Source organism: Sapajus apella, unplaced genomic scaffold (assembly GCF_009761245.1).
Source record: "Sapajus apella isolate SASKATOON/1434 unplaced genomic scaffold, GSC_monkey_1.0 scaffold85, whole genome shotgun sequence".
Lineage (NCBI taxonomy): Eukaryota > Metazoa > Chordata > Mammalia > Primates > Cebidae > Sapajus > Sapajus apella.
In genome coordinates, this window is record NW_022437025.1 from 256,056 (window position 1) to 275,050 (window position 18,995).

Here is an 18,995-nt window from a genome sequence, read left to right on the forward strand (position 1 = left end):
TTTTAGTAGAGACGGGGTTTCACCATGTTGACCAGGATGGTCTCGATCTCTTGACCTCGTGATCCACCCGCCTCGGCCTCCCAAAGTGCTGGGATTACAGGCTTGAGCCACCGCGCCCGGCCCTACATATTCTTTAGTATGTGTTTCCTTTTCTGTACATTCTCACTACATTTTATCTTTCTATAAGTGTAGTGAAATGGTATCTTATGGTGGTTTTGATTTGCATTTCTCTTATAATTAGTGATGTTGAGCATCTTTGCAAGTACTTTTTGGCCATTTGTATTTCTTTTAAAAAATATCTCTTAAGGTCATTGGCCGGGCGCGGTGGCTCACGCCTGTAATCCCAGCACTTTGGGAGGCCGAGGCGGGTGGATCACGAGGTCAAGAGATCGAGACCATCCTGGTCAACATGGTGAAATCCCATCTCTACTAAAAATACAAAAAATTAGCTGGGCATGGTGGCGTGTGCCTGTAATCCCAGCTACTCAGGAGGCTGAGGCAGGAGAATTGCCTGAACCCAGGAGGCGGAGGTTGCGGTGAGCCGAGATCGCGCCATTGCACTCCAGCCTGGGTAACAAGGGCAAAACGCCATCTCAAAAAAAAAAAAAAATCTCTTAAGGTCTCTGCTCTATTTTTAAATTGTGTATTTTGTTGTTGTTAAGTTTGTTATATATTCTACAAATTTATCTTTTGTTATGTATACATTTTGTAAACATTTTCTTTCATTCTGTAGATTATCTCTTCACTCTGTTAATTGTTTTCTTTACTGTGCAAAACATTTTTAGTTTGTTGTAATCCTATTTGCATAGTTTTGCCTCTTGCCTGTGCTTTTGAGGTCTTACTTAAAAATTTTTTTCTCTGTAATATGTGTAAAGCCTTTCTCTATATTTACCCAAATAGCTTTATAGGTTTTGGTTTCACATTGAAATCTTTATGTGCGATTGAGTTTTTTATATCATAAGAGCTAGGGGCCTAGTATCATTTTTTTATTATCATGTAGATAATCAATTTTCCTAGCACCATTTATTGAAAAAACTTTTTTCAAATGTATATTCTTTTTTTTTTTTTTTTTTTTTTTTTTGAGACGGAGTTTCGCTCTTGTTACCCAGGCTGGAGTGCAATGGCGCAATCTCGGCTCACCGCAACCTCCGCCTCCTGGGTTCAGGCAATTCTCCTGCCTCAGCCTCCTGAGTAGCTGGGATTACAGGCACGCGCCACCATGCCCAGCTAATTTTTGGTACTTTTAGTAGAGACGGGGTTTCACCTTGTTGACCAGGATGGTCTTGATCTCTTGACCTCGTGATCCACCCGCCTCGGCCTCCCAAAGTGCTGGGATTACAGGCTTGAGCCACTGCGCCCAGCCTCAAATGTATATTCTTGACATCTTTCTTGAAAATCACTTGCCTCTAGGTTCATGAATTTACTAGGCTCACTGGATAGTTCGATCTGTTTTTATGACAGTATCCTGTTGTTTTGCTAATTATAGCTTTGTAGTATATTTTGGAGTCAGGTAGTGTGATGCCTCCAGCTTAGTTCTTTTTGCTCAGGATTACTTTTGCTGTTTGGGGGTCTTTGGTTGTTTGTTGTAAATTTTAAGCTTGTTCTATTTCTGTGAAAAAAGTCTGGTATTTTGATAGAGATGGCATTGAATCTATAGATCACTTTGGGTAGTATGACCACTTTTATAATATTTTTTCAATTCATGAGGAAAAATATCTTTCAATGTTTATGTCTTTTTCAGTTTTTGTTGTTGTTGTTGTTGTTGTTTTTTTGAGACAGAGTTTCACTCTTGTTACCCAGGCTGGAGTGCAATGGTGCGATCTCGGCTCACCGCAACCTCCGCCCCCTGGGTTCAGGCAATTCTCCTGCCTCAGCCTCCTGAGTAGCTGGGATTACAGGCACGAACCACCATGCCCAGCTAATTTTTTGTATTTTTAGTAGAGACGGGGTTTCACCATGTTGACCAGGATGGTCTCGATCTCTTGACCTCGTGATCCACCCGCCTCAGCCTCCCAAAGTGCTGGGATTACAGGCTTGAGCCACCGCGCCCGGCCTATTTTATTTTATTTATTTTGACATGGAGTCCTGCTTTGTCACCCAGGCTGGAATGCGGTGGTGTGATCTTGGCTCACCACAACTTCTGCCTCCTGAATTCAAGCAATTCTCCTGCCTCAGCCTCCTGAGTAGCTGGGATTACAGGCATGTGCCACTGCACCTGGCTAACTTTTGTGTTTTTAGTAGAGACAGAGTTTTGCCATGTTGGCCAGGCTGCTCTTGAACTCCTGACCTCAGGTGTTCCTTCTGCCTCAGCCTCCCAAAGTGCTGGGATTACAGGCATGAGCTACTGGGCCCAGCCAACATCTTTATTTTTTATTGTGAATGTAGAAGCAACATTTGGTAAAATTGAATATGCCTTTGTGATTTAAGAAATTCAACAAATTAGGTATAGATGGTATGTACCTCAATGCAATAAAGACCATATATGACAGATTAATGGCTGATATACTGGTTAGGAAAGAGCAGAAAACTTTTTATCTGAGATCTGGAACAAGATAAGGATGTTTCATTTTATATTTTAATGTATGACAGCATTCAACTATGTACACTGTAAGACTGGAACACAAGTCAAATATGGGTTAGTCATATGTCTGTTTCCAATATGAGTCTGTTTGTTCTGTATGCATATTGTTTTTGTATTGTTTATGAGTTATATACTTGTTCTGTTTGAGTGTATACAGTGGTGCTTCTGGGCAGTCATTGAAGTCCTCCTAATTTTACCCTCTCTTTGTAAATCTATATTTCTGTGTATGGGAGAAACACTTTAGTGATTTGAAGATAATTTCAAAAACTGTCATATATCTGTATCTCATATTTTAGATATTATTTTAATTGTCAAAAACACATAAACTTTACAATCTTAAATATTTTTAAATATTCATCTTAGTTGTATTATATTGATATTCTTATGCACTACATCTCTGGAATACATTTATTTTGCAGAGCAAACACTCAATACACATTAAACAACTACCCACTTTTTCTGTTTTCTGGCCCTTTACAAAAACTGTTCTGTTTTCTATTTTAGAGTCAGACTGCTTTAGATATGCCATGTAAGTTGACTCATAAAATTTCTGTCTCTTTGTGATTGACTTATTTCATGTTGCACAGTGTCATTAAGATCTTAATTATACATGTTAGAATATTTTTTGCTTTTTACAAACAGTAATATTTCATTATTTTAATATTTCAAATTATATTTACCCATTTATTTGGTGAGAGAAATTTGCATTGCTTTCATTTACTTGCTTTCAGTAACAGTGCTACAATTATGAGTATCCAAATTACTCTTCATGTGACCATATATGTGAGAGTTTATATTTTTGTCAAATTTGATCAATTTAGGTGTTCACCTTCACACACTTACCAAATTGTTTTAACTCTTTAGCTTTGTATGTGTTTTGATATCAGGAGCTGTGGTATTTTTCACATTGTATCTCTTTCTGAAGATTTTTGAGTGCTTCATTGTTTCTTGAAATTCCATATAATTTTGGTGTTGCTGTTTCTTTTTCTGCAAGAATTTAATTAGGAATTTGACAGGGATTGCATTTAATCTGTACATTACATTGAGCAGTTTAGACATCTTCATAGCATTCATTATTTTAAACATTGAACCAAAAGCATGTTTAAGAGTATGTTGTATGATTTCTATAAATGTGAGAATTATTTTTCTTTTATTTCTACTCTCATTCCAGTTTGATCATTAAAAGGATCAGTAAAATTTCAATTTAAAAAAATGTGTTAAGACTTTTTTTGTGCCCTAACATGTAGTCTATCAAGGAGAATATTGTATGAGCTATTCTGTTGTTGAGCAGTGTTCTCTACAATTCAGTTAGGCACAATTGTTTTATACTGCTTTCAAGTCTTCTATTCCCTTATGAATATTCTGTCTTGTTTCATTATTCATTACAGAAATTGAAATATTGAATATCCTATTACAATTATATTGCTCCCTATATCTTACTTTAATTCTGTATTTGCTTTATATATTTTGAACCCTAATGTAAGATACACACACACACTTACACACACACATTAATATATGTCTACACACATTTGTCATGGGTTTTCAATAAATGAAGCTTTTTATTATTGTTTAATGTCCTCCTTTGCCACTTATGAGCTTTTAGTTAAAGTATATCTTATGAAATAGAGTTTTTGACTTAAAATGTATTTTGTGTTATATTAGTTAGGCCTCTTCTCTTATTTGGTTGTTTCCATGAAATGTCTTCTTTCATGTTGCCTTTTTCAGTCTCCTTTAATCATTAGACCTCAAGTGACTTGTAGAAAAACAAGTTGCATTTTGTTCTTTAATTTTTGGAATCCCTTTGTTTGGTGCATGTATTTTGAATGGAAAGTTAACTTCATAAATATGTGAATAATTTGCTGAAATAGAAAAGCTTACTTGTTTAATTGTTTTACTGGATTATTTTATCTTTGTCCCTTATCTTCTTTTTCGGTCTTCCTATTCATCTTTTAGATTTTTGTATTGATAGGACTTCTTATACTTTTGCATATCTATACAGATACTTTATTTGTGGTATCTTGGGAATTCTGTAAAATTTCTGAAAGATAAAGTATTTTTTTTTTTTTTGAGATGTATTCTCACTCTATCACCCAGGCTGGAGTACAATGGTGTGATCTCGGCTCACTGCAACCTCCGCTTCCTGGGTTCAAGCGATTTTCCTGCCTCAGCCTTCTGAGTACCTGGTACTACAGTTGCATGCCACCATGCCCAGCTACTTTTTGTATTTTTAGTAGAGATGGGGTTTCACCATTGGGGCCAGGATGGTCTTGATCTCCTGACCTTGTGATCCACCCAGCTCAGCCTCCCAAAGTGCTTGGATTACAGGTGTGAGCCACTGTGCCTGACCAAAATAATATATTTTAAACTGGTAAAAATGTAACTTTGGCTTCATTTGAAAATTCTTCCTTATTGCATCTTCCCTCAATGTTGTTATTGATGTCACTGATCCTATTTTTTGTTGTATTTTTATTACCAGATTATGGTGAACTGTTTATAATCATTTTTTTGCTTTTGTCTTTGAAACTTTAGAGAATAAAGTTTTTTACACTATTATGATAATGATACAGAACTTTGTGTATGTGCATATCTTTTTCAGAAAGTTATGTATTTTCATATGATTATGTTTTCTTGCATCATGTTATTTTCAGTGGAAGATACTTCAGCATCTTTTTTTAATAAGGCAGGTGTGCTAATACACTTTCAGCATTTGGTTATCTTAAAAAGTCTTTACTTTTTCTTCATTTTCAGCACAGTTTTGCTGGTTTTATTATTCCCATTTAGAAGTTATTTTTCCTTCAGCACATTAACTATATCACAACTTTCTCTTCTCTGAAAAAATGTTGTTGACAGATTCACTGGTTATCTTACAAGAGCATACTTATAAATGACATAATACTTTTATCTTTGCTGCTCATAAGAGTCCATTTTTCTCTTTGACTTTTGAAACTTTGCTTATATATGTGCCTTGTTATACATCTCTGTGTGTGTCCTAGTTGAATTTTGCTGAGCTTCTTCTTTTTTTTTTCCTAAGACGGGGTTTCACCATGTTGGTCAGGCTGGTCTTGAACTCCCGATCTCAGGTGATCCGCCTGCCTTGGCATCCAGAGTGCTTGGATGACAGGCATGAGCCACCAAGCCGGGCCGAGCTTCTTCCATTTTTTACATCCTTTTTTTACTTTTGAAAATTCCTGTCATTAATTTTGAAAATTCCTCAGTCAATTTTTTGAAAATTCCTCAGTCATTATTAAAAAATTCCTCAGTCATTCCTCAGTCAAGATACATACATGTATCTTTTACCTCCATGATTTTTAAAATATTTTTAATGTTTTCACTAATATTTTGATTTTTTAAATTATATTTAGTCATGTTACCATTTAGCTCATTGGGCTTTATTCACGTTAAATTTTTAAAATTTGTACTTCATTTTTTTTTCTGAAAATTTTTAAATTGTCGGACCATGTTCAATATTTTGTATACATTGTAATGTTTGCTTGTTATTTGAGCATTAACAAAAAGCTGTTTGTCACAATCTTTACAGTGTAGCTTTTTCCTGACATAGTCTAAAACCAATTGTCTTTGATATAGAGTGTATGGGAACCTCATACATGTTCTAGGGATGTGTATTGTCTTAAATTTTGTGTTTGTTTTTCAGTTAAAAGGGTTTTTCATGTTTCTTCTTAAGAGTCTAATCACTTGTTCTACCTGTTGGCTGTATTTAGCACTGCAGTCTGCTCCTGAAACATTTACAAAGTATACCACCACTTCTCTCAGCACTCTGTGTTATTGGAGACAGAAACCATTTTTTGTAAAGACCCCCAAAAGCCAGAAGTAAGGATATGTGTGTAGTATTTTTCTTCTCTTTAAAGGATGAAGCCAGGAGTTGACAGTTTACTCCTAAGCGCACAATACTATATTGGGGAGAAGGAAGAGCTGTTGGTGGGTAAATGTAACAAACTTTCCTTCCTGTTCCATGTGGCTCTTGGCATTGTGCTTACATGAGGCATTGCATACAATTAACTCATTTATAGATTTCACACAAAGGCATTTTTGTTAGTATATGTTTGTTACATGTATATGCCTTTTTGTTTGTTTGTTTGTTTGTTTTGGAGACGGGGTCTTACTCTGTCGCCAGGCTGTAGTGCAGTGGCGTGATCTCAGTTTACTGCAACTTCCGCCTTCTGGGTTCAAGTTATTCTCCACCTCAGCCTCCCAAGTAGCTGGAATTACAGGCATGTGCCACCACACCCAGCTAATTTTTGTTGTTTTAGTAGAGATGGGGTTTCACCATGTTGGCCAGGATGGTCTCGATCTCTTGACCTTATGATCAGCCCACCTCAGCCTCCCAAAGTGCTGGGATTACAGGCATGAGTCACCTGGCCGCATGTATATGTCTGTAAAAGAATTATGGCCTGTGGTATTTTGTTACGCCATCTTACTAATGTACTTTGTCTAATTATATAAGATTTGTAAACTATTTTCATATGAGTCTAGTAAGTGGGATAATTTGTTATTTTTTTCTTTCAGCTATGTGTTCTCCTTTCACCCAAGACCATTGGCCAGTGGAGGGCATAGAAGATTCATTCCACAGACTTATACTGAGAAGATATGAGAAGTGTGGACATGAGAATTTACAATTAAGAAAAGGCTGTAAAAGTTTGAATGAGTGTAAGGTGCAGAAAGGAGGTTATAATGAATTTAATGAATGCTTGTCAACTACCCAGAGCAAAATATTTCAATGTAAAGCACGTGTCAAAGTTTTTGGTAAGTTTTCAAATTCAAACAAATGTGAGACAAGACATACTGGAGAGAAACCCTTTAAATGTAAAGAATGTGGCAAATCATTTCAGAAGTTCTCTCAGCTAACTCAACATAAGGGAATTCATGCTGGAGGGAAACTCTACACATGTGAAGACTGTGGCAAAGCCTTTAAATGGTCTTTAATATTTAATGAACATAAGAGAATTCATACTGGAGAGAAACCTTTTACATGTGAAGAATGTGGCAGCATCTTTACCACATCCTCACACTTTGCTAAACATAAGATAATTCATACTGGAGAGAAACCCTACAAATGTGAAGAATGTGGCAAAGCCTTTAATAGGTTTACAACCCTTACTAAACATAAGAGAATTCATGCTGGAGAGAAGCCCATCACATGTGAAGAATGTGGCAAAATCTTTACCTCATCCTCCAACTTTGCCAAACATAAGAGAATTCATACTGGAGAGAAGCCCTACCAATGTGAAGAATGTGGCAAAGCCTTTAATAGGTCCACAACTCTTACTAAACATAAGAGAATTCATACTGGAGAGAAACCCTACACATGTGAAGAATGTGGCAAAGCATTTAGACAGTCCTCAAAACTGAATGAACACAAGAAAGTTCATACTGGAGAGAAGCCCTACAAATGTGATGAATGTGGCAAAGCCTTTGGGCGGTCCAGAGTCCTGAATGAACATAAGAAAATTCATACTGGAGAAAAACCCTACAAATGTGAAGAATGTGGCAAAGCCTTTAGACGGTCCACAGATCGGAGTCAACATAAGAAAATTCATAGTGCAGATAAACCCTACAAATGTAAAGAATGTGACAAAGCCTTTAAACAGTTCTCACTCCTGAGTCAACATAAGAAAATTCATACTGTAGATAAACCCTACAAATGTAAAGAGTGTGACAAAGCCTTTAAACGGTTCTCACACTTGAATAAACATAAGAAAATTCATACTTGAGAGAAATCCTATAAATTTAAAGAATGTGGGCAAAGCCTTTGGATGGTCCACAAAACTGAATGAACATGAGAAAATTTATACTGGAGAGAAACCCCGGAAGTGTCAACTATGAAGTTCTTTACCTCATTCTCAAACCTTGCTAAACAAGATAATTCATACTGGAGAGAAACTACAAATGGGAAGAATGTGGCAAAGCCTGTGGATGGTCCACAAATCTGAATGAACATAAAAAATAAAAAACAGTTCTCACTCCTGAGTCAACATAAGAAAATTCATACTGTAGATAAACCCTACAAATGTAAAGAATGTGACAAAACCTTTAAAACAGTCCTGACCCATGAATAAGAGAAAATTCATACTGAAGATAACCCCTGCAAATTTGAAGAATGTAGCAAAGCCTTTCAATGGTCCACAATCGTGAATCAACATAAGAAAATTTGTAAGGCCAGGTGTGGCGGCTCATGCCTGTAATTCCAGCACTTTTGGAGGCCAAGGTGGGCAGATCACCAGGTCAGGAGATCAAGACCATCCTGGCCAACACGGTGAAACCCCATCTCTACTAAAAGAAAAAAAAAATAATACAAAAATTAGCTGGGTGTGATGGTGGGCACTTGTAATCCCAGCTACTCGGGAGGCTGTGGCAGGAGAATACCTTGAACAAGGGAGTCAGAGGTTGCTATGAGCCAAGATCATGCCACTCCACTCCAGCCTGGTGACAGAGCGAGACTCTGCTTAAAAGAAAGAAAGAAAATTTGTGCTGGAGAGAAGCCCTACACATGTGGCAAAGCGTTTAATTGGTCGTCAACCCTTAATACATATAATTCATGCTGTAAAGAAACTTCACATGTGAACAATGTGGCAAAGCCTTTAAATGGTCCTCAGCCCTTAATGAACATAAGAGAATTCATGCTGGAGCAAAACCCTTCACATATGAAGAATGTTGCAGAGTCCTTACCACATCCTCAAACTTTGTTAAACATAAGAGAATTCATACCAGAGAGAAAGCCTACACATGAAGAAAATCCTTTAATAGGCTCTCAAGAGACCCTTACTGTACACAAGAGAATTCATTCTGTGGAAAAGTTCTACAAATGTGAAGAATGTGGCAAAGCCTTAAGACAGTTTGCATGCCTTTATGAAAATTCATACTTGGGTATTAAAGATTCATTCCACAAACTTACTGAGAAGAAGATAGAGAAATGAATATAAGAAAATTCATGCTGGATATAAAACCATAGAAATGTCAAGGATGTGGCAAAGCCTTTAAGCCATACCCCAGGCTTCTTAAACATGAGAGAATTCATACTGGAGGAAAGTCTTACAAATGTGAATAATATGGCAGTCTTTAAATCTCCCTCAGTCCTTTCTAAATCATAAGATAATTCATGCTGGAGAGAAACTACAAACATGAAAAAATGTGGCAAAGCTTTTAACCACACCTCAGTCTGTTCTAAATATAAGAGTAACGATATTGGTGAAAAGCCATAATAATAAGAAAAATGTGGCAATGGCAAAGCTTTCAAATGCATGTCACATCTTACTGTATATAATTTCTACTGAAGAAATCTGGAAATACAAAAACTGTGGCAAAACTCTTTACCAATGCTCATCTTTTTGCACATGATAGCCTTTATACTTGAGAAAAGTTGCAGAAATATAAAAATTGTAGAAAAGTCATATCTACTCACATTTTGCTAACTAAACTAAGCAAAGTTCAGACTTCGTAAAGACATTATAAATATAATTTATGATGAAAGACTTTTTAGAAAATATAGGCCTTTAAAGAGAAGAGTAATCTTAAGACAAACAATACAAATATAAAGAGGGTTGTAGTACCAGTACATCTATCATGGATCTTAATTGTGCACACCTTGTAATAGAGGAAAACCCTGAAGGAGACTTTCTTCAACATGAGAAAATTTATATGGGAGAGAAATCCTACAAATGAAATAAATGTGGAAAAACATTTGTTCAAAAAACTGCAGCTTAAAAAGCACTAGAGAGTTTATACGAGAAGACATTTTGTAGATGCATTAAATGTAAAGAAATATTTAGTCTAAAATTAAGACTATGTAAACATCAGGATTTACAATAGAACTAGGGAGCTAACACCAGATACTACAGTAAATTGGAGTATTAAGTAGAAAAAGCAATCCAAAGTTGAACCTGTTAGAGAATTTCTTTGTATATAAGTTGAAAAAAGATTTTTGAAGAGATACTAAATTTAAAGTATATTTTTTTCACTTGAAAAAAAGTATAGATTTTTTGAAAAGCATATAATAGTTCGACTCAAATTATTTCATACTATTTCAGCATTCCTGTTTATGTGAAAGCATGTGATGAATTGTTGCTGCATCAGAGACAAGAGATGATTTTTTGTTAGGGAGGCATTCTTCATGAACTTTTTTTTTTTTTTTTTTTGGAGACGAAGTGTCACTCTGTTGCCATGCTGGAGTGCAGTGGCACAATCTTGTCTCACTGCAACCTCCACCTCCCAGGTTCAAATGATTCTTCTGCCTCAGCCTCTCGAGTCGCTGGGACTACAGGTGCACACTACCACGCCCAGCTAATTTTTGTATTTTTAGTAGAGATGGTGTTTCACCGTGTTGGCGAGGATGATCTCTATCTCTTGACCTCATGATCCACCCACCTCGGCCTCCCAAAGTGTTGGGATTACAGGCATGAGCCACTGTGCCCAGCCTATTCATGAACTGTATAAGAAAGAGGACAGAAATGAAAGAACCACAATGGAAATCTAAGCAGAGAGGCTTTTTTGTAGTTGAAAATATTGAGTGACTCATGAGGATGTGTTCAGAGTAATATTCTTCTTCATAGTAGTGAGAAAAATAATCTGTATTTTAGTGGTAAATTGTTTTACCAATTGTACATTTATGTAATAAAATGCAGTAAATTTTAAAATTCTCTTAATATTAGGCAGGAACATAATTTTTTAACTAAACAAAATTGTTAATGTGTTGAAATAATTGTTGCTTGAATGAAGTGTTATTATGCCACCAGCTTTAACCTGTCCTTCCTTACTCAAGGTTGTAGGTAAAAGATGGTAACAATGGTAACATAGTTGAATGAAAATTTTAGTATTCTTTTCCCAGTGGCTTTAAATAGCAAATACATTGAAGAATATAATCTCCATATGTTGCATTCTATTGTTTTTTAAAAAATTTTTGTGGGTACATAATATGTGTATTTATGATATATATGCATTATTTTCTTATATAGGCATATAATAATCATACCAGAGTAAATGAGTTATTCATCACCTCAAGCATTTATCCCTTGTATTATACACAATCCAGTTATACACTTTATTTTTAAATGTAAGATTATGATTGTAGTATTATATCAGAGTATAATTATAATTCATACATTTCTGAGTCCTGAATGAGTACTTTAAAAATGTTTTATGTTTATCTTTGAACATGTGGCATCTTTTCCTGCAAACTCATACAGACTTTAGTTTCATTTACATGAAGTTAAATATATAAATGTATTGCTCTAAAGATAAACATTAGGTTTAAGAAAATTATGGAGCGAGCGATTCTGCTTGTGTGAGTTTGCACCTGTTTTCCAAAGAAAATAGCAATATTAGAACAAAGAAGATTTTATTAATACCATGGATAATTTACTAGAAATCTAGAAACCTAAAACATTCTGAAACCACATCTATATTTTTTATCTAATTAATTATTGTAAAGTCTATTGAATTGTTGTTGAAAATCTCCACATGCAAATTATCTGTTTTTATTTGTCTGATGCTCATGCTAGAGCTATAATTTCTTTGTTTCTCTTTTTTTGTTTTCACTTCATGAAGTATTATGTGAGCTGGTCAGAAATTATAAGAATTATTTTCATAAAATTCAGTAGTGAGCCCAAAATAATTTTTGGCTGTAATTTCATAATGTGTGTATTAAGTTATATTTTAGTTAGAACATTTCATTTTGTTGTTTTAATTGAAGAACACTACATAAGCTGTTTTCTTTAGTTATTGTTCTTTCACTTTTTATAACTGACATAAATGAGTTTATTGTGCCAATTTGTTCAGGTAAGTACTGGGAAAACTTTGTAAGTCATGGGGATGTTTTGATGTATTCTTGTAGTGAACAAACAAAACGCTGGGATTGTAACAGATGCTTCATAATTAGCCATAAATATTCCTGGAGTTAGTTTGTAGCTCCAGGTAAAAAATTGAAAATATATATGGTGAAGAAATGGCATTAATTGTGCCTGCAGAGAGGAATCTGTTTCCAGGCTGCAGAACCAACTCATGAATTTAAAGAGAATTTCTGTTCTTGCTTTCTAATTATCTTTGGTTTTGTAATGTCTTTATGTGTTTATCCCCAGCTCTGTGTGCCTCACAGCTTTTCCTCTTCTTTGTGTTATGGCTACAGTTTCCTCACTAGTCTTTTCATGCCATGTAATTTCACATGGACTTTAGGTTCTGGTGATAAGATTGAAGTTTTTTAATATGGTAAATTGTTTTTAACTGGGGTGTTCGAGGTAATTTATAGCTTATCAATGCAACATTTAGATCACTTAATTGAGATAAGAGCAATTCACTGTCCACAGGTAAGAGGAATAAGTCAGTCAGTATTGTTTTTTTGTGTTTGTAAAAGAAAAATTGTGTGAGATTCTATCATAAAGTGTGTTAAATATAAGAAAAGGTAGAATAAGCATTAATATGAATGAGTTGCATATTGTAAGCACCATATGAAAAAACACATCAGAATCTTGAAATTTCCTAAGAGAAAATACATGTTAGAAATAAAATTTTTAGTCTGGGCATGGTGACTCATGCCTGTAATCCCAACACTTTGGGAGGCCAAGGTGGGCAGATCATGAGGTCAAGAGATCAAGACCATCCTGGCCAACATTGTGAAACCCCGTTGTACAGTGAGCCGAAGTCGCCCCACTGCACTCCAGTCTGGTGACACAGTGAGACTCCATCAAATAAAAGTCTTAATACATTCCACTAAGATTAGACCTGACCCTCCCCAGAAGCTAAGCATCTCTGGGACCCTGGGATAGAGAAATCAAGGAAGAGAATGATGCCTGCATTTGCACATCTGAGCTTCAATCCAAACTCTGCCACGCAGCTATAGAACCTCATTTGCGGAGCCTGAGCCTTTTCTGTTATAAAATGAAACTGCAGAGGCAATAATAAGCTCAGCATAAGGGCAGAACTGCACTCTGAATGCAGGAGTGCCTGGCAGGTGGAAAACACTGACTTTTGGTTTAAGCACATGAGTAACACGTTTCATTTCCTCTCCGCCATGGTGTCGGTTTCATGGCTCCAGATCCTGGGGCCTTATGATCAACCCTTCTGCTAAGTGATGGATGAATAGATGAATGGATGAGTGGATGAAAGGATGGATGGAAACATGGATGGATGCTCAGGGGAGCAGAAAGAAGTAAACAGAGTCAAAATGACAATGAGGAGATGATCGAAGGATAGAGAATTGATGCATGAAATAGAGGCATAGTCTCCAGCCCTCCTAACCCCACCCAACCCCTCCAACACCTGCCGTGGTGTAGCAGTGGCACATGCCTCAGATGGTGTCCCCAGTCACCATGACATAGCTGCAGAAGGTGACATAGACCTGAGGCTGATCATGGCCCATGAGAAAGGTGCTGAGGGCCAACAGAAAAAAGCACAGCAGCCTGATAAAGTCAATGTTGAAGTTCTTTTCTGCCACGGCTGCCTAGCCAGACCCTAGTCTATGCACTCCTGGCAGAGGGGTGCATGTCATCCAGCAAAAACACCCAGACAGGCTCACAGGGTCAGACAAAGCTCTGCGATTGCTGCCAATTGAGGCTTACAGGGAGAGCAAGACCCCAGTCAGGTACCCAGTCAGTCTTTGGTTGAGCCCTTACTGCATGGCAGACACTGAGGTGTGGACGCTCTGAGAAACACAGGTTCCAGGGATGGAAGGCACGCCCTCCTTATTTCTGTGGCACAATATGGCCAAGGCTGTGCAACTTCCGTGAGGTCCAGCATGTGCATGAAGCAAAGAAATAGGGGGAGTGGAGGCCAACAGGACAGATTCACAAAGGGACTTTCGAGAAGGCAGTTAAAGTTCTGCCAGGGCAGGGAAAGATTTCCAGGCACAGAAGCCAGCATGTGCAAAGTCACAGAGGTAAGTACTCATTGACACACTGCTAGAGAGAAACCTCTAAATTCTGTGTGCAGGCTGCCTACATTGCATCCTCCTCCCCAAACCCCATTGTTCCAGTTAGTGAACCAGGCACTGTCCTCACCTCCTCTCTCACATCCACCTCCTGTGGGCCCCAATTTCAAGACATAAGAATCCAGTTGCTTCTCATCCCCCATGACTACTCATTGCCTGGTGTGAGCTCCCATCTGCCCTCTCCCCCGCCTGGTCTCCACTTCCATTGTTGACCCCTAAAGTCCCTTTGCAACCCAACACTAGGTGAGATCATATCAGTGCTCTGCACAGAACCACGAACTGGCTTCCTGTCTCAACAGAGTAAAAGCCAAAGGCTTTAAGGTGACCCGGAAGACACTGGAGAATTGGCTCATGCTGCCTGCACATCACCCCTCTGAGCTTGCCTTCCACCGCACCTCCTCTTACTTGCTCCCTTCCAGCCACCCTGGCCCTGTGCTGTTCCTGGAACGTATGGGCCCCCCAGGGCCCCTATACCTGCTGTTCCTTCTGCCTAAACTGCCGTTTCTTTAGATAGCTGCACGGCTTTCTCCCTTACCTCCTTCAGCCCTTTGTCTCACCTTCACAGTGAGGTGTTCCTGACCTGCCTCTAAAGTTGCAGAAATGCCTCCCTTAGGGGTTTACTGTCTTTTTCCCAATCTCTTTTTCTCCACCGTCCTTATCACCATCAGTCACACTACATATATTGTTTATTCATATTGTCTCTTATCTGTCTCCCTCAACTAGAACTCAGGCTCCCACAGGATGTGGGCATTGTTTTGTTCATTGCTATACCCCCAGGGGCTGGAATAGGGTAGGCTCTGGACACATGCATGAATGAATTGAAGGAGTCTACATGCCTGGGAATGGAAATACAGGCAAGAAACCTCTTGGATCTAAGGCATCTGACTTTTTTCACAGAGGTTATGCAGGGGAAACGGGAATCAGACATCAATTTTCAATTAGGATGAGAAGGACTCTCAAGTGAGCAATAATTAGCATCTGGGGGAGTAGCAGGGGAGAATACTGACTGGGAGGGGTTGTGTGAAGGTGGAGTCCTCTAGGGGAAGAGGTTACCAGTCCACCCAGAGGACAACAAAAGCCCAGGAGGGGCCTGATATAGTTTGGCTGTGTTCCACCCAAATCTCATCTTGAATTTCCATGTGTTGTGGGAGGGATCCGGTGGGAGGTAAATGAATCATGGGGGCAGGTCTTTTCCATGCTGTTCTCAGGACAGTGAATAAGTCTCATGAGATCTGATGGTTTTATAAAGGAAAGTTTCCCTGCACGAGCTCTCTTTTTTCTACCACCCTGTGAGATGTGCCTTTCACCTTGTGCCATGATTGTGAGGCCTTCCAAGCCATGTAGAACTGTAAGTCCATTAAACCTCTTTTTTTTGGTAAGTTGCCCAGTCTTGGGTATGTCTTTATCAGCAGCATGAAAATGAAAATGGACAAATACAGTAAATTGGTATTGGTAGAGTAAGACAGTGCTCAAAAGATAACCAAAAGTAAGGTTCTGGGTAGCAGGCAGAGGTTGGAACAGTTTGGAAGGCTCAGAAGAAGATAGAAAATATGGGAAGTTTTCAAAACTCCCTAGAGACTTGTTGAATTGCTTTGACCAAAATGCTGATATTGATACAAATAATAAAATCCAGGCTGTGGTGGTCTCCAATGGAGATGAGATACTTGTTGGCAACTGAAGCAGAGATGGTTCTTACTATGTTTTACCAAAGAGACTGGTGGCATTCTGCCCCTGTCCTAGAGATTTGTGAAACTTTGAAGTTGAGAGAGATCATTTAGGCTATCTGGTGGAAGAAATGTCTAAGCAAACATTTAAGAGGTGAGTTGGATGCTGTTAAAGGCATTCAGTGTTACAAAGGAAACAGCATATAAGTTTTGAAAATATGTAGCCTGACAGTGTGATCAAAAAGAAAATCCCATTTTCTGAGGAAATTTGGACTCGCATGGGATCTGTAGCCCCTTTGTTTTGGCCAATTTCTCCCATTTGGAATGGCTGTACTTAAGCAATGCCTGTACCCCCATTGTATCTAGGAAGTAACTAATTTTCTTTTGATTTTACAGGCTCATAGGTGGAACGGACTTGCCTTGTCTTGGATGAGACTTTGGACTGTGGACTTTTTAGTTAATGCTGAAATAAGAATTTGGGGGACAGTTGGGAGAGCATGATTGGTTTTGAAATGCAAGAACGTGAGATTTGGGAGGGGCCAAGGGTCAAATAACATGGTTTAGCTGTGTCTTCACCCAAATCTCATCTTGAATTCCCTTGTGTTGGGGAAGGGATGCAGTGGGAGGTAATTGAATCATGTGGGCAGGTATTTTCCTTGCCATTATCATGATATTGAATCAGTCTTACAAGACCAGATGGTTTTATAAAAAGGAGTTTTCCTGCACAAGCTCTCTGCTCTTGTCTGCTGCCATGTTAGATGTGCTTTTCACCTTGTGCCATTACTGTGAGGCCTCCGCAGCCATGTGGAACTGTAAGTCCATTAAACCTCTTTCTTTTGTAAATTGCCCAGTCTCAGGTATGTGTTTATAGACAGCATAAAAACAGACTAATACAGGGCTCAAGAAAAGTGTAGGAGAGACCTGAGCTCTGAGGGCCCCTGACAGCCTAGCCTTTAGTGACCAGGACAAGATGGGATCTTTTTTTTTTTTTTTTTTGGCTGTTGTCCCAGGTTTATTGAAAATAATACAGCATTGATTCAAACAGGTCCCCGAGGTGTTTTGAAATTCATCCCAACTGTAGGCTGAGTGACCTGCAGGTTGGACAGACTGCCAAAATCCAAAAGTTTCAGCATTTCCTTAGTGTCAGGATCTACTTCAATGATCTCCTGATCCAGGGCTGAGACCTCAGGTACATAATTGTCTCTCCTTTCTCTCTCCTCCTCCTGCAGCTTGATGGAGATACCTCTTACTGGGCCTCTCTGAATGCGCTTCATTAGATGCGTGACATAGCCTGCTATCTTGTTGCGGAGCTTCTTGCTAGGGATAATGGCGATCTCCTCGCACACGCGCTTGTTCGTGTGGAAGTCGTTGCCCAGGCGCGTGTAGTACTTTTCTATGATGACCCGGGCCGCCTTCTTCACGGTTTTGGTACGAACGCGGCCCATGTTGGCGGGTCCTTAGTGAAAGAGCAAGATGGGATCTTAATAGTGGGTGAAGAAACTGGACAGTTGGGCCCAAAAGGAAAAAGACCAGGGAGCAAAATGGAGCCCACTGGAGGCTGCAGAGTGGCAGTGTTGGCCGTTATGTGGCTCCTTGGTCAAGCACCCTTTCAGTGGGCACAAGGAGCCCAGTTCACAGTGAGGCCACTGTGGATTAGAGAGAAAAAAAAAGTCCGTGCTTCCAGCATTTCCCTCCCTTGCCCCTTCAGTGCCTGCCTGGTAAAGTGGCACCTCCTGGTCACACAACTCATTAAGTCACCTGTCCTTGTGGAAATCCTTCACCTCAGGAATAGGAAGGTCCATTATTAACCTCTTAGGAATTGCAAAGGGTCTAATGAATATGTGTGTGACCATTTCAGGGTGACTTCAAACTTACACCTCCAGACCCCTAGATCACCCTGGGTTAATACTGGGACAGGAGGGAGAAGCAATGACAGGAGAGAAAGAGAGGAAAGGAGGGAATCTGGGGCTTGGTGATGCAGGGGGCGGGGGGAGAGTCACAAAATATCCTGGAGGTGAGAAGTCAGCCCAGGGAAGAGCTGCAGAGAGGGAAGGCAATGCAGGGGCCCCAGTGACATTGGCCAGAGCAGAGGGCAAGGGGAGGGAGTGGAGGAGATGGGAAAGCTAGAAGAGGAAAGAAGGCCCAGATCAGACCTTGAGGCACTCTTCTTCCCAGACCAGGGTGAAGGTTTTCATTATTTAAAATCCCACAGTGCTGTGTGATTTTGGTTTCCAACACCTCAATCTGGCCCAGCATCTGAGCTCAGAAGAGACTGCAGGGTCCTTGGGCAGAAGCAGGGAAACTGGTTGTGGCCCCTCACACTGTGTGCCAGGGCTACTGTGACAATGAGGCAGGCCTAGACTGTGGGAGGACCCACACTGATGCTGACTTCGTTCTCTGGATTTTCATGTCTCCAAGGCAGTTTTCTCAGCCATTAAATGAGGACACCACCACCTGTTGCAGAGCATCTTTGAGGAAGACACAATGGCAGAGGACCAGCCCATGTTCAAGGAAAATATCTTGGGCCCCCAAAATCACTAAACTAAAGGAAAAATTCAAGCTGGTAACTGCTTAGGGACAATCTGCCTCCCATTCTATTCAGTCATACCTCTGCTCACTGCAATAAATGAATATCTAATAAACTCCTTCAGAAAGGCTGATAAGAAACTCAAAAGACTGCAACAGTTTGTCTCTCACCTAGCTGTGACCTGAAAGTTCCCTCCCTGCTTTGAGTTTCCCCACTTTTGCTTCAAATTGTCCTTCTTTTCTAGACCAAACCAATGTTCATCTTACATGTGTTGATTGACATATCACC

The 18,995-nt window shown here is 39.1% G+C and overlaps 2 protein-coding genes across 5 annotated transcripts in view; one reads left to right on the top strand and one right to left on the bottom strand.

Moving 5' to 3' along the window:
- Positions 1-10,585, top strand: part of LOC116533931 (zinc finger protein 141) — a 132,509-nt gene extending 121,924 nt beyond the window's left edge. The window contains exons 4-5 of one of the 4 annotated variants that reach the window (XM_032253843.1): positions 7,109-7,660; positions 9,725-10,585. In XM_032253843.1, coding sequence (XP_032109734.1) covers positions 7,109-7,660; positions 9,725-9,801 — 629 coding nt within the window. In that variant the 3' untranslated portion in view covers positions 9,802-10,585. Of the gene's footprint in view, positions 1-3,085; positions 3,111-6,450; positions 6,525-7,108; positions 8,851-9,724 lie in introns of those variants that run through there. The other 3 variants (XM_032253840.1, XM_032253842.1, XM_032253839.1) reach the window with 3 other exon arrangements.
- A 6,592-nt stretch (positions 10,586-17,177) lies between these two features.
- Positions 17,178-17,654, bottom strand: LOC116533938 (40S ribosomal protein S17). The gene has a single exon (XM_032253849.1). The coding sequence runs from the start codon at positions 17,623-17,625 to the stop codon at positions 17,218-17,220; it is 408 nt and encodes a 135-aa protein (XP_032109740.1). The 5' UTR covers positions 17,626-17,654; the 3' UTR covers positions 17,178-17,217.
- Positions 17,655-18,995: the final 1,341 nt, after the last annotated feature.